The 20840-nt window shown below is 39.8% G+C and overlaps 1 protein-coding gene across 1 annotated transcript; it reads left to right on the forward strand.

Moving 5' to 3' along the window:
- Positions 1–16374: 16374 nt before the first annotated feature.
- Positions 16375–19848, forward strand: en2b (engrailed homeobox 2b). Its single transcript, XM_062556647.1, has 2 exons — positions 16375–17191; positions 19402–19848. The coding sequence occupies exons 1-2, from the start codon at positions 16720–16722 to the stop codon at positions 19716–19718; spliced, it is 789 nt and encodes a 262-aa protein (XP_062412631.1). The 5' UTR covers positions 16375–16719; the 3' UTR covers positions 19719–19848.
- The last annotated feature ends 992 nt before the right edge of the window (positions 19849–20840 follow it).

The raw sequence follows: 20840 nt of genomic DNA on the forward strand, positions 1-20840 counted from the left end.
GCCTACTTTTTGAACATTTTGGGAGCATTGTGGTATAGCAAGCAAGGCGTCACCTTTGGCACTAATTGGATCATGAACTGTCAGGTGAGATATTGCCTTTGTGCTGAGGACATGAATTATGAATGTGACGTGCGCTTAAAGCATGCTACCACAAAGGGGAAGGAGACGGTTACGGGTCGCAGCCTCTCAGGAAGTCTGACACGACTTCTTTTCCAAGAGGCTTTGTCAGAGGCTTGACCACTTTAGAGCTAGATCGTGATATGACAGACACACACCCTTAATCACTGCAAGTGCTCCTATATTAACATTGGCTACAGAATCCATGTCATGAGAAGTGATTAATGTGTCCATTTGTACCCAAGCATGGTTGGGGACATCCTGTATCAGAAATGTCTCACACTAACCATGACTCTGAGAGACATTTCAGCATCCTCTTGCAAATCTGTTATGCTTTCACATTACCCAGTGTGGTAATAAAGTAGCCTGTTCAACATGTGACCAAGTTATGGATGTATAGCATCTCTAACTTTAAAGTTCAGGGAGAAAAACAGAAATTGGGAACATTGTCTGGATCAAGTTGAAAGTAGACTAATGAAAAGGATTGCTCTTAAAAATATATGTAATTTCTTGCGTTATATCAGCACCAATGTCTGATTTACACCCACACTGATGCAAGAGCAGATTAGTCTAAACATTATTTCACTGACCTTTTCAAAACAGGTACCACACGTTCACAACTTGTGTAGTTTGCATATATAGAAGTGTAAATAAATGACAGTGGAGTTGATGGCTTGGCTGATCATTCGTGTATAGAACAGTACAATTTGAAGATCAATCAACGTGTCCTTATTCGCTATATAATTCCAGTGGCCGTGTTAGGGTATTATGCTCACCATGGCGCATAATATAGAAACAATTAGTCAGTGCTAATTTCAAGCATTCCTTCTTATTAATGCAGAAAGAATATCGTGGATATTGTGGACACTATAGCTTTAATGTCTGGTCATTAAATCAGCCAGTAGTATTTCCCCACAGATCATAGGCTATTAATTTTCCAATTACTTTTTAAACATTCAATTGGTAATCAGGCCTATCATTAACACATTATATGATTAATAAGTTTAATTTAAGTGATATTATACTGCAAATTTAATGTTTTTTCTTAGCTAATTAGAGTGAATTTCTTAATCAATTCATTCATTTTCAGTAGAGTCCTAGCCATCATAAAGGGGTTTCAGAGCAGTGTTTTTTTTTTTTAGTAAGCATGCAATCGAGTCCTTGTAAAACAAATAGCTTGAACTCCTTACAAATGTTTATGGCATTTTGTTTGATGAAAAAGAGGTGCCCATATTTGATGAGGCAACACGGACAGTTGATGTCAGGCAACCCTGCCCCCTGCTGTACAATCTTTGGCAGAGGATTCTTAGATATTCTATTTTGCTTATTTCCTCATCTCAGGTGTAGAGATGCACTGGCACTGTCTCTTCATGTTTCAAAGTTCAAAACAGTTCAAACATGACTACATTCTGTAGTAAATACCATGAACTCAATTGAGATATGATATCTGACAGTCTAGCACACTACATTCCATATAATACCAAATGAGTGTAAGAATACTAGTGGAAGGCCGAGTGGAAGGATATAACATGCTTTTAATTAAAAGAAAGAAATTTCAATTAGTCACATTACAATAACGTAATACATGGACCCTTTTGTTATCAAGTTCAGACAGTGATATTAATCTACAGACACAGACAAACAGTAGACAAACATGCCATCGTGATACATAGGAGCACAAGATTGAGATTGTAGGCTATTTGTGCGAATCTAAAGGACCTGCAGATGGCTGACCAGGATGAAGACTGGTTGATGTTCTCCATGGTCCTGTATACCTCCACTTGCTCTCTTGGCAGATGATCTGTAATTTGCGTGCTGATTTCATAATTAAGAGGTGTCAACACTGCTGAGATGCATTCCAACTGAGTGTCCACACAAGCCTGCACCGACACAAGCATCAGTGCTAAAAGACCTTGACAAACTCTGAAACGCATCCAATCGCAGGCGTAATTGGATCACTTAATTGACAGCAGGATTCAGCATGAGCACAAGACCTGTTGACCTGACAGAATTAAGCTTTGACAACCTTTTCCTGGACTGTTTGACAAAGTGTGGCCATCTCATTAAAAGCTATTAGCCCAGACTCATTTGGCTGATCCCGCTAAGGAATATCTGTCATATCGGTTTGCTCCGTTTATGAAACATTATCCATTTTATAAGGCTAAAACAATTTGTAGTTTTTGTGACAAGAATGTCCTTCAAAATGTCCTCTGAGTCTGATCCCCATATTCTGATTACAGATATACAGTGAGAAATAGGTGAACAATTCCAGGCAATCCCACAATATTGGGACAAAAAAAAAATGTTAACGCAATTTCCCCCCAAAGCGGATTCATTTTGCTGCAAGATATAATTTTTTTATCTATTTAAGTTTTAAACACGGTTAAAAAGAATGCAAGGCAAAGGTGATGAACCAACCCACCCACCCCACCCTCTCCATACACACACCTCTTACATGAGTCCTTGCATCCCTTGAGTATGGAGCAGGCAAAATGGCATATAGATCATTAGATCATCCTCAAAGAAACATCAGATAATCCCTCAGTATAACATAATGCATGAATGTCTTTAAATCATTCTGAGAGATCATATGTTGTGTAGTGGTGAAGCTCTCTGTGGTTGCCTAGACCCATTTCTCTGGACCCGCTCGGTTTTCCACACCAATTTCTCACCTCAGACTGATTCTGGCAGGGTGACATGCTGATGTTAATTTCATTACTCGTGAAATGACTCTTTCACACCTGGAAGCAAATTGAGAGAAGAGCTGTCATTATTTGATATGGTTGTTATGATGATGAAGAAGCCACCCAACACGCTTACTTTGCCGTGCTCTGAAAGCAAAGTCATTTGTATTGATCCTTATAAACAAATTACCATCACAAACTGATGCAGCAGTAAGGCAGCTCTCTCTCTCTCTCTCTCTTTCTCACTCACACACACACACACACACACACACACACACACACACACACACACACACACACACACACACACACACACACACACACACACACACACACACACACACACAACTCCAGGTATGTCCATCGCATCTCCTCCCATCCCCCTCAATGATGTCAAGCAATGATAGACCAAAGGCTTTCCCCAGACAGGGCATGCATTCACTCATATCAACCTTCTTCTCTGGCCCCTCTACAGATGCCATTTATAATGCTTTTTTTTTCTTCATCTCAGCCAGCCACATTACAAAATGTTGCATATTATCATATTCCAAATATATCATCAGTTTTAACAAGAATGTCAGCATGCCTACCTAACTTTTTCTGTGTGAAAGTTATTGTACACAAACTTTATGAACCATTTTCATGATTAAACCATGTTTTTGTGTAAAAGACTTCTATAATTCTTCTATAATACTAAAATTCAGCCATGCAACACATGTGCTGTACTGAAAGTACACACATTTGTGACTGGTTTGATTAACACCCATATTCTCCATTATCTACTTAATGCATTTAAGTAAATGTATAACTGTTGAGAAATAGAATATCATAAACATGAGAGTATCTTACGGTAATTTATGTAGTTTACCTGTCCAGAGTCCAGACATCCTAACTTGTGCACCTTGAATTTTCAATCAACCACTCTGCGAGCTCATAATGCTGCTCTGACAAATGCAACATAACATGTCCATTGTCCTTGGCTTTGACCGAGATTTATGGTGAGTGGTGATGCTTAAAGACACCTGAAAGGTGATGATGAAGATGATGATGATGATGATGATGATTATTATTATTAAAGACACATGTCTTAGTATGAACAATCTGCCCTGTTCCTTTATGGCTGACATATTCACAGAAATTGGTCAAACCAAATGGAATGCCGAGCTGCATTCTCAGTGAATTATAATTAGGTCTCAAATGAATAGCTAAACAGACAATTTGTTGGCAATTCATCAAATGTAGCATAGAAAATCAGACACAAAGCAATAAATCTTGTTTGTTCATAGGGGATACCCATTATTGCATTTCACAATAACTTCACTTTTAATTAAAGACTAAAGTAATGGTGCGGTAAACCCTAAGGCAATCTGGAATCATTACCGAGGCTACCAACTTTGGCAAACAAAAACGACCTTTCTTGCATCACACGGATTTCAGGCTATACAAAACTCCCATTTCGGCTTTTGGATGATATAGAAAACACTAGCTAGGCCTTCGTCATCCCTAATAATTGCATGAGGCTCGCTTCGAAAAAAAAAACTAAACACAAAAGATGAGTATTGAAAGACTCGACTTTCACTAGGAATGCATGTGTGTCTTTTGGAGAGATGTTGTAATGTAAGTAAGTCTCGTCCCTTCGGCTGGCTCTCCCTCCCTCCATGATGGCAGGCAGGCCCCAAACTGAGACACTGACGGCCCGTCTGCCTGTCTGTCTGTCTGTGGCTGTCTGGAGGAGACGTGCTGATCTGGCAACCTGTCCCCCTCCGGAGAGCGCGCTTCCCATTTCCTCCCTGCAGGGGACTGACAGTTAACCTTTCGCTCAGAGATTTCTGGGATGCGGGCCAAATTTCCCGCCCAGAATCTGCTGCCTTTGGGAAGGACCCCAACCTTTTACATCATGGATGGTTATCATTTCAGAGTCGTGCATGGTGAGACAATATGACGCATCTCCAAGAGAATGTTATTTTGGCTGCCTTATATCTTTTACGCACAGCTGACATATATTAAATGCGTCAGGTGTCGTTTGGGCTACAGGTTAGGGCCCTTGAATGATATAAAGAAGAAAGCCATGGCAAAAGATCACCAATCCTTCTGTAGCTCCTTCAAAATCACAGACTTCTGCGTTTAGTTCTTATTATGGTAAACCCTTGGTTATTTTTTAGATGTTATGAGAGGTTATGTCCGACCATGACAAATTGTCAGCGTGCGCAAAATCAACTAGCGAAATGGTCGAGGTGTAGGTTACATTTGGTGTCTCCCCCTTACCCCTCCCTTACTGAAAATTAAGTCGGGCAAAGACAGCCAAGGCTCAGCGGGAGAGGGGACCCGACAGTACGGGAGCCGTGCTCACAGCAGGGTGCGCTGTAGATCACAGACAGCCGTCGCGCATGGAGATGAGTCTACAGCATGCCAGCGCAGCGGAAAGGTGAATAGCTTACATGCACCAGCTACTTTGTTCAAATACTCCAAAAGCCAATTTTATGAAGTAGCCTAGGCTACACTATCTATGAGGTTACTCTTGTCTAGAGGCCATGTTCGTATTTCATATGAATTGTTTTGTAGTTTTAGAACTGATTTCTGCTAGGTAGCCTACTGTGAAATGACTGTAAACATAAGACGCTTCCTTTGGCCACAGGCAAAAGCTCTAATTGGCTGCCAACATGTGTATAATAAACTGTTATGGTGGTCAAATGTTAGGCCTACTGCATTAGTAGCCTAGTAGGCAGTTGTTGTCGGCAAGTGGTGGTGGTATGATGTCACTTTGGCCATAGCCGAAAACAACAGAAACCTAACCTAAAGTTGTAAGAGGTAAACGTAAGTCTAGGAGTTACAATCTGCCATGGTTTTAGCGAATAACCATAAGGTAATAATATAGGCCAAGCTACCATAAAAGCTACAAGCTGTTTTAAAGACCAACGCTTTGAAATAAATGAGGATTGGTCTTTAAATCACCGCTAGATGTCGCCATATAGCTTTGTTTTCCATACATTTAAAATGAGTATAGTCTAAACGTGATTGGTCTGCAAACTGACCTACTGGTCCAGCCACGACCTAGCCTATTTAAAATGTCTGTGTATGCGGAGGTTCACCTGCTCTGGAGAACACCTTCTTGATGAATATCGTAGGCTAATAGAATAGTTATCGAAGGAACACTGACATAAATGGGTCTAAGTTAAACAGACACTGATGGTGCACGCTTGGCCATAGGCCTTTTTAAACTCAGTGCCCCCAAACAGTACGTTGACAAGCACCTAAGGTTCTACCACCATCTGAAAATTAAATTAAGGGTAGTCTCTAAAGATATACTGAGCGAATCACCGGGGCCATTACATTTTAATAACACCATGTTAATTGAAAACCAAAAAGTGACCCGCTGCAGCACATTTACTTCAACAATATGTCTGTTAAAATTGCCCTCTGGGATGACATACAGTATACTTACAAAGAGATTTCATCAGTGAATCCGTATTAAAAAAGGGGGGCAACTCTTTTAATTAGGGCAATCAGCCCTGGTATGCATTGAGCACAATACTATTCCTGGTTGATGAATAACCCGAGGAGTGATGTGGAGGAATAATGATCTTAAAATATCCTTCACAAAAGGTCAAGGTTAAAATACAGGTGCGTGCTGACACAAGCTTTTACTACGTGTTTTCTACCTGAACATTATATGCAGATGGGAACTAAATGCCATGAGAAGTAGCCTATGGGTCTCTTCAAAAAGCCGATGGCTAAGTGTCGAATAACTTTCCACTCAATGAGCTTTTGTTTTATTCATCCATTCCAGACACAAAGTATATCTCAATAGAATCCTGTTTCTGGTTGTATTTTTTATATAGGCTATGTCTTAATATGACATGTGCATTGGTTGACGTTGACGACCAAAACGTTGGTCTTCATGGTCAAGCCAGACATGACTTAAAATATAACTTCCAACTGGAGAATTTCTGAAATTAAGGTGTCATTATTACTGAAGTATGTATTACAACTGTAAGCAGCAGTGTGTCATCTGTAGAAAGATTCATTTTTATTTGCAGTGGGCCACTGGCTAAATCCCCTTTTTAGGAGATTTTAAGGAGCTTATGCGCCTTTCCCTCACAAGGAGCGCGGTGTAAAGACCGCACGTTCGGGTCCGCTGAGTCTTTATTAGTTGGAGACTTTTCTTTCTGCGCCTCTTCCTTTTGCATTTCGAGTCATCTGGACTCAGAGCTCGGAAACACCTCCATTTCGTTCAACATTGCTACTGGCGAAAACGAATAGCCCCAATTTATTAGTAGCCTAGCCTATTATGCGCATATTAAAGAATCGGAAGCTGTGAGCTGGATGGAGATACTCTGCGCTTTTGGTCACGGATCATGACGTGAAATAATTGTGTTGAATTACAAATCTAATAGTTTTGTTACTTTCCTTCCATGCATTAATATATAGCCTACCTCTAAGGTGATATGGTAGGCCTTGTCTGTATATATGGTCGTCTCGTCAGGTTACCATGGGTGTCATGTCAAAGGGAGCCATGGAATTAGGCTATATCAAACTACCGTTGATGTCTTGTCATATTGTATTATTGTATATTGTACATTTCCTCCAAAGTTTGGATGAGGATCGATGTGAATATTTTTCTCATGTCGGGTGTTTTGTGGTATGATTCTATTGCTGTTCTTTGAGTCATGATCACAAATGCAAAATAAGTTTTGGACGTCGCGCCGACGTTCCGGCTTAATCTTCTCTAACTGAAACTTTTCCCATAGCATGTTGTTTTTGAGTTGTTTTTGTGTTTGATGGGCATTTGATTACATGAACTGTATTATGTCTTCATGTAGCCCTGGATGACGATCACAATTTGGTTTCGTGGTTACGATATTCGATATGTCGACGTATAGCCTACAGGTTGCCTTCCAGCATGCCTGTTAAACAAAAAGGTGGTTTTGCTGATCACTTTGCAGCCCCTGTATCGTTGGTCGTGGTGCCCAGTCCGATTAACTAGCCTACAATATAGAACAAAAACTTTGAAGTCGATTTTGTGCTCAAAACATGTTTTATTGTACCTTGAATTTGAAGAGGCGTAATTGGTCAATCTTATGCAGTCCTTCCTTTCAACGAGCACTAGCCTTGAGGAGGAAAATCATCCTACACGTCAACTCACGCATGTAGGCTACTTATAAAGCAGAAATGTTAAGAGCACTGTCTATTTTCTCATGAGTAAATCAGTGATGTGGAACTCTTGTGATCGATTGCGTCGCTCCACTTCCATGCATTTTTGCATATCAGTGATAACTTTATTTAAAAAAAAAAAAAACGATGCCCCATTGAAATGAATGATTTACGTGATTGGTGACAGACATAAATCGACCAATGTAATAAATCTCTGGATATTGCTTTGTAGCCTACTCTTAATGTGTATTTTGACAGAGGGAATCACATTTAACTTAACAATTGGGACAAACACATTTAATTGATTTGTTTTTGACTGAAATGATTCGTAATGAAGTAGTTAGAATAGAACATTGCAATGGCCATGGGCCTATAGTTTAACAGGCTAAGCTATTCAATGACTTAATCTTTTTTATATATATATATATATATATATATACCCTTGGAGTTTAACTGGCTAGGCTATCCAATTGAAAATGCACAGGTGTTTTACGCTTTTTTTGTTGTAGGTCAGACACAGCAATGAATCACATATTTTTAAAAAAATATATATAGGTTATCATATTTTGCTTTAGTTCACTGTCTGACTACAAACGCTTATATATTCTTGAACCATTTCAGACATGGCTCAAGTGGCTTTTTCTGACCCTTTCTCATTTTCCCTGCGTGTCAGCAGACAGGATTTATCTTTCAAGGTTGAAGAAAAAACATCAGACCAAAAGGTTGACTCTCAGCTGAAAGCAGTCTTTCCGTTTGAGCAGCTGGGTTTTCTACAAAGACCACGAACAGAGAGATGGGATTAGCTGTTGGTGAAGTCCCAGACCTATGCCCAGTTAGGGGGTTGGACACCCCTGAAACCATATCGGGGCTCAGGCGCCAGGACTTATATGTGAAGTCATCAGTTACCTACTCGACTGTATAGTGTCATACTAACACTTCCACCCTCCTTTAAAGTCAGATCATATCCATTATTGTCACCGACTTTGTACATGTTCAGATTGTGTGTGTAAGCGTACACCTGCATTTATACAGGTAGTCACGAGTAGGCCTATCATGCCACCTTGTCAAGAGATTTTTGATAGTATACCCTTTCAATGAAATTAACAATCAACCCTTTTCATGTGTATATAGCCTATGTTTCTCATCTCTGCTGTAACGACAAGTTGATTAAATTATAACAGAGTGTTAGGCTACACTGCTTCACGAATCTGTAACCTGACAACAATAGCCGACACAGAATCAGAATGACATGAACAATGACAAATGTTATAGCAGTAGGCCTACAAATAACGATAGAAGCTGTTCTGAATTTCCTAATCTCATTCATTTTGCACGCATAATTGTTTTCTGGTCTATATAACCTGAAATGACCGTTGCCAAAGGCATTTCCACGACCACTCTCTGTCGGTCCTGTCGAACATCACCCACCCTTCATCGTTGATAACATAGGCCTGTACAGTCTAATATATCATTCAGACTTACATGAACATCCGCATCCGCGACCAAAAGTGTATGAAGTGAGTTAAATTCCAAACTGATTCAAACGATGTGTGCGTGGCGACGTCTTACCTTGGCAGCCAGTCAGTCGTTATTAATTCTTTTGATTTGTGTATCGTAGCCTTTACACCCTATGATGTGGCCATTTCTGTGTGTGTGTGTGTGTGTGTGTGTGTGTGTGTGTGTCTGTTTCTCTCTCTCTCTCTCGTCTCGCCATCAATATTATTAGAATTCTGATCCTGGCCCATCATTAGCTGTTTAAATCGACTAAAATGCGATGCAATGGGGGTAACTTCTCTGAGAGGGAGGGGGCGTTTCGGTCCACTGCAACCTTCGCCAACAATCTTCAATAGGCGCATAAGCTTATGTCAACTCTTAAAGTTTCCTGGAGAACTTTTTCAGATGTTGAAATCCTTTTCCGAAATTGGTCAACAATCATGAACATAAATGACGGATGCAGGACTACATTTATTCAAAATTCAAAATTATTGATGAATGTGTGTTGCCTTTGCAAACCCTGCTGGACCCTGATACAAGTCATGTCACACATTTTGATGACTTTAAACTTGAACGGTGAAGAATGGAAATATACATGAATGGGGCAAGTTTGACAGACTGATGGCTTAGCTATTTTTGGTGGTCACCAAGCGTTACAACTATTGTGCGCCTACCGGTTATGCCTGAGCACCGAATCACAATAGCAAAGCTCGGCTAGGCCTATTAAAAAAACACAAACGGAAAGGATCGATTTTATTCAAGCCGCTTTCTCACACAGACAACGCATATGAACAATAAGACTTTCACAAGTCAGAAAATAAGTTTTTTGTTGGTACAAATCCGCTGAAGCCCGATGGTGGGACAGGCCTACCTAACTTGCGTAGGAAATTGGCCTAATATATCAGCAAAGTTGCCCAATTTGTCCACACGATCTCCTTGGGATAAAATCTTATGGCATAAACATGCAAATAATCTAGCCTATTACACATCATTATAATGGAAACAATTCATGATTTGCATGACAACTCTTGTCCCGTAGACTATAGCCTACATAAACAGCACTATTGAAATATATTTTCTATAACCAAAATTATACATTTATTTACACTCTGCCTTTGCCTTTTGTTACAGCTGCATACAAACAAACGCTCTTTTGCAGCCTGCACCCTGCTCTGGATGTGCAAACTTTTTGGCGCATCCTGCTACATGACATGATGCACCTCTAATAGGAGTCTACAGAAAAATAATCAGGGCACTATATATTACCGTGTATAAAGCCCAAACCTCTTCATCTATACCCTCACTGGACAATTAGCAAGACCAGCACGTTGTCTTTCGTCTGATTGACAGGCTGACACTTGCACATCCTGTATAAAATTAAGCGTTTGATGTGAGTCACCAGTGAAAATAATTAAAGAAATCGTTCCGGAAATGAAACGAAATGTTAATCCGCTTCACATTTCCATAAACAACATCAACGCATAGGCAACTGAACTGCTTATCCAGCTGTAAGATCTGTGGCGTTGTGAATTGCCATTTTGCTAATGTGAATTTGAATTGGCTACCGTGTCTCCATAGTACAGGTGGCTCTCCAAGTAGCCTACAATAACGAAAGAAACGTCTCAACCACAACAAAGTACTATCCATGGCAAGAGGCAAATTGAATACTCTTTTTTTGATGTCCATGAACTGTCTGACTATACTGTGCTTTCTCAGACCATAGTTTTTCCGCCTCCAGGCCAGGGTGATGAATGATAGTAAGGACCAGACAAGGTAACGTCTGCCAGTCAAGCTTGGCACGAAAGTTATCACACTTAGCTGAGCAACATAACAGCTGATCAAAAGAAAACAGTTTCCATGTGAGCTTGCAGCGAAATTCGAAGCCCATGGATAACGCCTCATAGCTACTGGGGCAGTCTAATAAGTGTCACACAGAGAACTACTGAAAGTACTGATATCACAGACTGTGCTAAATGGAGAAATGCACCCTCATATTTCCATAATGAACTAAGCACTTACTGCAACATATCTTATTTTAACAAGTTTAAACGCTAAACGCACGCTCAACATGTCATTTTTACGCATGGAGCAGATACAGAAACATGTTTAGTTTACGCGTGCTTATATAACTGACCTCTGGTCATTTCTCCATGTTTTTTTTCCTGTTGTAGACCAATTCCGGCAGAGGCATGTGTTTTAAGTTGGTGACACTTGGGCCTCTCACGCAGTTAAGCCTTCTCGTTGAGACTTAAATGTATTTAATCAGATAATCATTTTAATCAGCACACCACACAACCTGTCCATACCTGCGTGGGCTAACAGCTGTCCGAAAACATGTGCAGTGCATCTTTGCAGGGTAGCCTATATTCAACAAAAGGGACAGCACTAATTTCGCCCAGTAAGAATGTTCACTTTGCAGCTGGGAATCAGGAGAACAGTAGCCTAGGCTACTCAAAGGGAACTAAAGAAAACCAAGCAAAGCGCATTTCCGACCCAGGCCTTTCTCGATGGATTTATCAGGACACGCCAGACAGATCAGACGGATTAACACGTAATTAAAACCCAGAAACAACAGGCCGTTTAGTTTTCTGGTAGACACGCACCAAAATGGGAAAATAACACCCTGCTACAAAGCCAAAAGGTCTTGACTCTTTTGCCAGTTTTTTGGACTATATTTTTGATAAACTAATGAAAAAAACACCCACTGGCCTAAAAAGCAGCTTTTATTTTTTTTTTATATGGCCTATCAATGCCTGCATGATGTACGCCTATAACATATCAAACTAAATGAACCTAGGCTACTTAACCTATACTCTACTGTAGGAATGGGTCGGCTCTTTACTTAATAATTTCATTCCCAATATTAATTTTGCATGACACTAGGCCTTCGCCTACCACACCACTCACAATAGGCTATGACACATTTGACTAATGTGAGAAGAACACAACGGGTCTAACAAATCTTGATGCTCATTACCAAGTAAAATTCAGGGCTAGTTATTAAGAGAATACGGCGCATAATATCATGGCCAGCGTCACAGTTTAAGCTCCCTGACCGAAATAGGAAGTGGTCGGTAACCTTTCTGCTGATCCTTTGGGTCCCCCTATACGGTGTTTGTATTCCCTCGGTTTGTTTTTTCAAAGGCCGACAGGAAGCTGGGAGATCCCGCATGACCCCGGCATTGTTCTAGCCTCGATATCATAGCCATTGAAAGGAGAGCATCTGTGTGCTGATCTGCGCTCTATGATCTGTGAGCTGGCAAAAGCCCGGGCGTTCATTCACAAAATCCCCCTTTGCTACAGCTCACGAGTCTTTCAGCTGGTGGAGGCAAAGCAGAACAAACTGAGTGCAAATGGATGAGACAGGAACATTAAAAACTAAGTTTTACGCACTCCAATATGTTCAAAGGAACATAACGAATACCCTCGCCAATATCTAGGATCAAAAGTCTGCGGCTCCTGTCATACAGCATTAGCCCCACGAGGCTATACCGACACACTCCCGTGTTTTATGGACACTCGTTATTGTCAATGTAGTGGAGTGTGGCCCGACAATATTTTAGTTAGTAAACAGAAAACCCCGTCCATCCTCCATAAAGTGATAAAATATAGAAGATCATATAGCCTATAGCAAGTTGGAGATAATGATTTTTAAACCGGTTTCGTGTGATTAAGGTAAAAAATTAGGGGTTTTAGCATAGCTTATATATTCGCCAGGTGCATGTCTGTGGTGTTGATATGCAATTTAAACCAAAGACCACATTTCAGAATGTTTCAGAAACGTTCAAAACATGTCATTAAATTTGACCCAAACGTTTAGCTAAAGTAACAGGGCACAGTTCATTTTTGGAGTCATTTAAGGTGTGAAATGTTTTGGAGGTGTTAATCCCGAAGAATCTGTCAAACCTTAAGATATTTGGTCAAAGTATCCATTTCCTTTGCCCTGCTTTTTGCTAACCCTAGGTCGTGAGGTGTCTTGAATTTCTGTCAATTAACGGTGTTTTGACTCCCAGGTTCTGGTTTCTAATTTAGCCTACTCAGAATAACTAACAATAACAATATAGGCTACGTCTGGAAAAAGACAACTTGTGAGATGTAGCCTAAATCATAACGCAATGTTACGTCATACAAAAAAGAAAAGTTTAGGCTACATGAAAAATAATAGCCTGTCTGGTGGCAAATAAATAGGCAAGAGTTGTCGACATAAACTTTTAACGCATAAACCTAAACCTTGCACTGTTATTACTGTACATCTTCTTTGCCTTGTAGTAGAAAGGGGCCGAAAACAATGAAAGGTTTTTGGAAGCGTGCATTCTCATATTGAATCTACACATGGGTTGGATGCTTTTTGCTTTTTGCTTTCTTCGATAATCAAAGGATCCCATTATTACAACAGGTTATTGACTGAAATTAACTGGGGAAGTGCGACTGGCCTGTTGCGTCAAGGGGCTTGATGCAAGCATAACCTGTATTAGATCATGGGTAACATGTTAGGAAACACTTACATCTCGGAGATTTCCAGATTATGACATTTCAGTGACTTCATTGCCATTATTTTGTTACCGAATGTGTCTGTCCAGAATATAGTTTAAATCAGTGCGCTGCGCGAGAGTCATGTGAGACCTACCAATAGAATGAGCGAGTGTGTAGACCAGTTCCATTCTTTACGTTACTACTATTCCGGCTGCCATTCACGTGTGTGGATCGGATTCAAACAGGTCGCCGTGTCTTGCTGGTGACGCTGTGAATGAACGGTGATCTCCTACATTCGACTGGGCAGCATTTGAAATAAGTCTTGCAGCGGATCACTATCCTGTGGCCCCTCTGCCATTTCAAACAAAGATCAAACATTCAAAAGTCACACCGTGCCATGACGCATGACGGGACTCGCAGTCCATCAGAAGCCAAAATGTTTCTGTAAATGAACACCGTTTTTACTTAATAGTGAAATCCATGTGTTTCAGGCATTGTAATCCACATGCTGAGGCTACTACGACGTTGAAAAAGACGCGGTCGGTTTTGTATCTTAAAACAACAGTATGTTTGAACATTTGCGACTCCTGGATAGCCGTGGGCCTTCATTTCTGAATAATTTCCCGTAGTAGCCCATCACCAAAGTAGCTCTCGTTATTCGAGATCAAACAGGAAGTTATAGTTGATGCTGACATAGCTGGAGGGACTAACTAGTAGACACAATTAAAAGGCATATTTTAACAAACAAACGTTTAAACGGATCTGCAACAGTATAGAGCCATTACTGTAACTTCGCTCATTCAACAATATTGAATGTATTGATCTGGATGAACCAAGATAAAATGGAATAGTCCTAGACAGTAACTTTAGCTTTATAGCAGGCTACCTCACAGTAACTACAGGTCTATAGGAAAATGCTCAACTGAACAAGGTCAACAGGCCAAAATCACGGTTGAATTCGAATAGCCTGCGCAGGATGGGTGAGCACCTGACATATTTGTGCGCATGATCATACACAACAGATTTAGGCCTTGGTAGGCTAGCACTAGCCTTGCTTATTTGGGAATAACAAAACAGTGTGTTTAAAAGTAAACTTAACAGTGTCAGCCATTTAGGCTTCTAAGCAAATTAAGGAAATATGCCCATTAGAGGATGAGGTAATGTTGAGGTATAATGCTTTACCCAAAGTTAAACTGGCTGACTTAGTTGACCTGGCATTGTCGATGTCGCCAAATTAACACACATGATTCAATCTAACCTGACCAATCTAACATGAAGAAAGTGCTTTGTTAATTCTGCTTTGTCTTGTGCCGTCGTTCTGTAAACGCACATAGCCCAGACTATTACAAGCCAGTCTAATGAAAATGGCACTTGACCACAAACAACGTTTTACGCACGGCTACCTCTTGCCCGTTCTTACAGGTAGGCTACATCGATTCAGCAACACCAAGCAGTATGCGTAAATAGGCTAAAATAAAGGTTATAAACCTATATAGGTCCTGCTTCGCTGCTAACATGATTTCACACGCATCTTTAGGACTCTCGTGCTATTACATACATCTGTACCATTAGATTTTGCATGTTTGTCGTCTGTTACACTATTCTGTTGTTTGTACGTCACCGACTTCTTCAAATGGGCCACTATCTATTGCATGCGCTCTCTGACTCGACAATATGCAGGAGTGTCCATGTTTTTCAGCGTAAGTTAAGTGCTGGCTCGTCAGAGTCAAAGACATGCTGACAAAGCACAAACCTCGATTCCGAGTTGCCAGTTACGATTTTGCAAATGAAAGGAATGTGAGGGTTGATGTCCTCCAATGAGATATGGGTTAATTGATTGCTACTGTGTGCATGAGAAAGATTGATTTTACATCGAATTAATAAATGTTTAAAAGCCTATAGTCTACCGGCGACCTGCACCATTTTAATTCAGTTTGGAAGAATGCAGGCAGGCAAGCAAAACTTTCAAATCATTGAAATATTCCCGTAAACTACGACAAGTAAACATCGTGCGCCTATTCTCATTACGCATCCCTCCCCCTCAACGTGATTGGCCATTTTCACCACAACTGTTAGCCTACTTGGAAGTCCGTATTATCATGAATTAGAGAAATAACTTACTATTGGCGCTCAATATTTGGAATTTACGCAAGATGAATTGGCTGTAAATAACAATACATTCAACTCGTTAATATGTAAATAGTTGTATGTAATGTAGTAGATATCTGTTTATAAGTTGTACTATAGCTTTAAAGAGGGAAATTAAGGCGATGTTGGGTGCTGTCATTTATCCGGGAGTCAGTAGATCATGTGGTTCGATTCTTGTTTTTCTATTGGTTAAAGGCACGTGTCTTAGATACCGGACTGCAACGTCACTCTGGGGGACTCGTATTAAAAATAAGAACAAAAATCCATAGTGAAAGTATTTCAGAACCAGTCGCACCTCTTTATTTACGCGTAGTTTAGGCTGCATACGAATCGTCGTTATTCGTTCAGATTTGATATAGAAAGCCTTGCCTTTTGCAGGGAAATCCAAATAACACAAACGAGATGAAAAGAACAGCCTGCTCTGGATTTAAATAGTAAAAGTATGTTTTTTCTTTGTGATCACGACCAAAGGCGGCTCTGTGGTATTTAAAGAAAATCGTCTTCGGTGAGAGGATTTCGTGTGTTTCTTTTCTCTTTTTTTATTATAAATAACAAAAAGAAAAGATAGACATTTTAAAACTGGAATTCGTATATTTGTGTGCGGGAGAGTGAGAAAGGGGTTAAAGATCGAGTGCTGGGAGAGTATTTCAGAATGGAAGAAAATGATCATAGCAACAGAGATGCAGAGCGCCAGGATTCCGGCGATGAATCCAACAGAGCCATTCTTCCACTATTACAAGCACCGGCTAACCTTCTCCCACACCGAATTACCAACTTTTTCATCGACAATATTCTACGACCTGACTTTGGACGCAGAAAAGAGGGGACCTTGAACCGCGAAACAGGTATTCGAAGAGGACGGGAGGACCACTCTTCGGGTTTAAGACTGGGTCAGGTGGAGGGGACTGTAGCAGAAGAAGGAACTTCGAACCCTAGTTCCATTAATGGAGCGAAGAAATCAAGCATTGCTGAGGAAGCGCCTCTGAAGCCCCGTGAAGAGAGTGGGGATCAGTGCCTAAGCTCGGACTCGGATAGTTCGCAAACCAACAGTTCCCCCTCCTCACAGCCTATGCTCTGGCCAGCCTGGGTGTATTGTACCAGATATTCGGATCGGCCATCATCAGGTGAGCGCCAACTTTTTTTTATTTCTTCCAAAAATGTACTTCAGTATTTGTTGCATTTTGTCTGGATATTGCAGCAAAATGTCGGTTCGACTGATAATTTCCCTAACCTAGTTTCAATTGAATTGATTTATATAGCGGGTAAATGGTCCTTGAATGGATGCAGGGATCTCCGGAAACCCCATTGCATGGAATAATAATTAGTTCACTTTGACCATGACTAGGCTACGCCCGCCAACAATCTGTTCATTTGTTTGATTTATTTTTCATTTTTATTTTAGCTATTAACGTTGGGGATAGTGGCATAACATAGTCATAGACTTTTTTTCATAATTATTTTGTATTATAGACTGTATATAAACTAGGCTATTAAACTTCGTTGAATGGCGTCAGGGGGAAAATCCCCTACAACATAAATAGCAGAGGCCTTTTCGAGATTGAGATTATTACAGAAATTACAGTTTCAAATGTGGATTAGTTTTCCTTGCCTTTTCGGTTATAATAAAGCTATATTTGCGCTTGGCTACAATTGCACGATACCTCTAAGCTGTAGACCGTATGCTACCACAATCGTATGCTATGTGTAGCCTAATATAGGCCTATATTTAAAAAAAAAAAAAAAAAACTTTTCTCTGTAAGGAAAACATTACGCTAAACATTTTTTTTTTCATTAGTCTACAAAAAAGCTCGTTACCCCTTAGGCTAATTTAAAAAGCAGAAACCATACATGATAGTCTAGATATAGCCTGCAGTATAAAAAATAGTCTAATAAAGTTGATTGTTCTAATACAAGCACAAGAGAGCTCACTAACATTGATAGAACATTTACTTTTTAATAATTTTGTGACATGTCCAAAACTTCGTTTTACGCCATTGTTCAGTTCTTGCCTTTGTTAATATTGAATTTGCATATTTTTGACAATGGATTTGAATCCATGAGTGAGAACTGTTTCGGACGGATGCACAAGGAAATTTAGCCTACACATTTCAGTAAAAAAAAATAGTCCAAAAGTCTCCAAAAGTGCAGCAATAAATAAACCAATCAATTAATAATCGCTATTGACATCAGTATTTAACTGGTTTGGATCGGAAGGACTCTAAAACATCGAATAGGTGAAATTATCTTGTAAGTAGCCTAGGCTACTCTAAAACTGAAATTATGCATGTAATCACTTTCAACAAATGGAAACCTTCAACACTTTCACTGTTAACAATGTATCATTAGAACTTTGTAATATTGTAACACTTCTAACAATGTTATTTAGTTGTGTTGGCCTATAGGCTATGCAAAATAAGAGTGCGCCCATCATTTGAATAAAGGAGCATGCACTAGACAACGTCGAAAATGAAACTCGATAATATAGCCTACGACGTCAGGTATAAGCCTCCAGTAGGTGTTTTTATTCAATGAACTCTCAAGAGTTAGCTATAGCTCAACTAGGCCTATGGCCTTGTCCCTTTTGCAACTGTGATAAAGCATGTTATAAAATAGCAGTGAGTGTCGATAGGTCTATAATGTTTTAGCCTACACATGCCATCGATGGACCACTTTAAGAATTATTATTCTTCAGGAAAAAATGTCGTGTCTTTGAATTGAGGATCTCATCAGAAAACTAGGCTAAAACGATTTGCCTACTGGCTTTATTATCTTTAAAATAAGGAAAGCTACCAACAGCCTGTCGTAGCCTACCCTAGCCAAAGCAGGTGAATGTGCGTCACAGAATCAAATTCGGAATCGAATGAAATTTCGATTTGAACGGTTAAAAAAGGTACCGGCTGATCTTCAATATTTATAACAAGTTTATGAACAACTCTAGCTTACAAATGTGGTTCCTATGGAAACAGTAAGTGAAAAGAGAGTCCCCTCACCCTCCCTTCGCTTCAATCATCACCCCACCCCCAAGCACTCATCCACAGCCCTGTCCAGAACTCCGGCAACTATGAGATAGCTAGGCCTACTTATTCATTCAACGCACATCAGTAACTGCTGTGCGTCTGCCTGTATCATGTAGACATGCCTAGAAGTAGCCTAAGCTAGGCTATACATCTGAGCCTATAGTAGTGGCATTCTTAATAGACTATTTTGGCCTTGTGACGATGATGCACCAATTGTAATTTTGGCTATGTAGGATTTGTCCCATAGGCCAATGCTTTGCATCTGTACTAATCCATTGCTCAGTCACTAATCCATACTCTGTCTTTGGAAACAACAGGACCAAGATCTCGCAAACCAAAGAAAAAAACTCCAAGCAAGGAAGACAAGCGTCCTAGAACTGCCTTTACAGCCGAGCAACTTCAGAGACTGAAGGCAGAGTTTCAGAATAACCGGTATCTTACAGAGCAACGACGGCAGACTCTGGCGCAAGAACTTGGTCTTAACGAGTCTCAGATCAAAATATGGTTTCAAAACAAGAGGGCCAAGATCAAGAAAGCCACCGGGGGCAAGAATTCACTAGCAATCCAACTGATGGCACAGGGACTCTACAATCATGCCTCAAGTTCAAAAGAAGACAAATCAGACAGTGATTAATGCCAGACAAAAAAAATATGATCAAATGCAATAATTTAAAGGGCCAGTGTACAAAAATACCAGCGTTTATGCATTTGAGATATGTATGGAATACCTATAATTCTGCAATATTATGTGTATATAGCTTATAATTTACAAGTATGCTGTTGTAAAACAAACAAAAAACTTTTGAAAATATTGCTGTATAATTTTCTGAAACTTTTTGAACAAGCGCTTTTGATTGGCACTTGACGTTGACGCATTACAGTAACTATGAAATTCATGCTGAAGTCCAAAGATTTTTTCTGCTGCATTCAGGCAACTGTGATTTAACTACATGGCAGACGGCTTTGTTAATGTTATTTTATTTCAGTGTGTTTCCTGTTCCTCTTTTTTTATTATGATTGAATGTCATTTCTCAAGAGCTGGTATATTTATGTGGCATTGATATGAAGTTTCCCACAAGCCTGACAGCATTGTTGTATAGACTAGGGTATTTATGGGCCAGAGTTGTGGAAGTTGTCTTGCAGTACTCTAGGTTAGGTTATATGGAAAGCTGACACAACTTTATAACTCCCAAGGCATCGAATGCATAAACTAATACATTTCTGGTAAAACATATTTATGACCTGTTGTAACTTGACGCACATCTGGTGTAGAGTTCTATTAGTAAAAAGAATGTAAAATATCATTTAAACGTATGATGCCAGAGGAGGCTTTTATTATATATTATATAGTTTTATGAGAAAAAGCAATATTTTAACCTCTCTTATAAAAATAAACAGGTTTTAGTTCATAATGTGCCGAAATGTAGCTAATGATCTAAACTACCAGGAGTTAGTTAGCCTATTTGATTATTGACCTGAACGCAGAATCAAAAATGAAGGACACAAACACACAATATATTGCAACAACATATTGCAATCTTAAATACCTATACTTTCTTTGTCATACATCCAAACTATTGATTCAACTGATTAGGCCTACCGGTAGTTCAGTGTTGTTTATTGTTGTTTGAAAAGCCGCCAAGAGAAAATGTTCTGACGCTCAGATATTGCTTTTTCAGAGAAGAAACGGATGTGTTTACATTGCTTATTTATCTTGCAATAACTTCTTTTATTGATGAAAAATGTGAGGCCTTTG

The sequence above is a fragment of the Sardina pilchardus genome, chromosome 2 (assembly GCF_963854185.1).
Source record: "Sardina pilchardus chromosome 2, fSarPil1.1, whole genome shotgun sequence".
Taxonomy (NCBI): domain Eukaryota; kingdom Metazoa; phylum Chordata; class Actinopteri; order Clupeiformes; family Clupeidae; genus Sardina; species Sardina pilchardus.

Excerpts from the sequence above, each read along its gene's own strand:
- en2b (XM_062556647.1), top strand. The coding sequence starts at position 16,720 with ATGGAAGAAAATGATCATAGCAACAGAGATGCAGAGCGCCAGGATTCC. Across the intron at positions 17,192-19,401 it reads TTCGGATCGGCCATCATCAG|GACCAAGATCTCGCAAACCA; the intron begins GTGAGCGCCAAC and ends TGGAAACAACAG.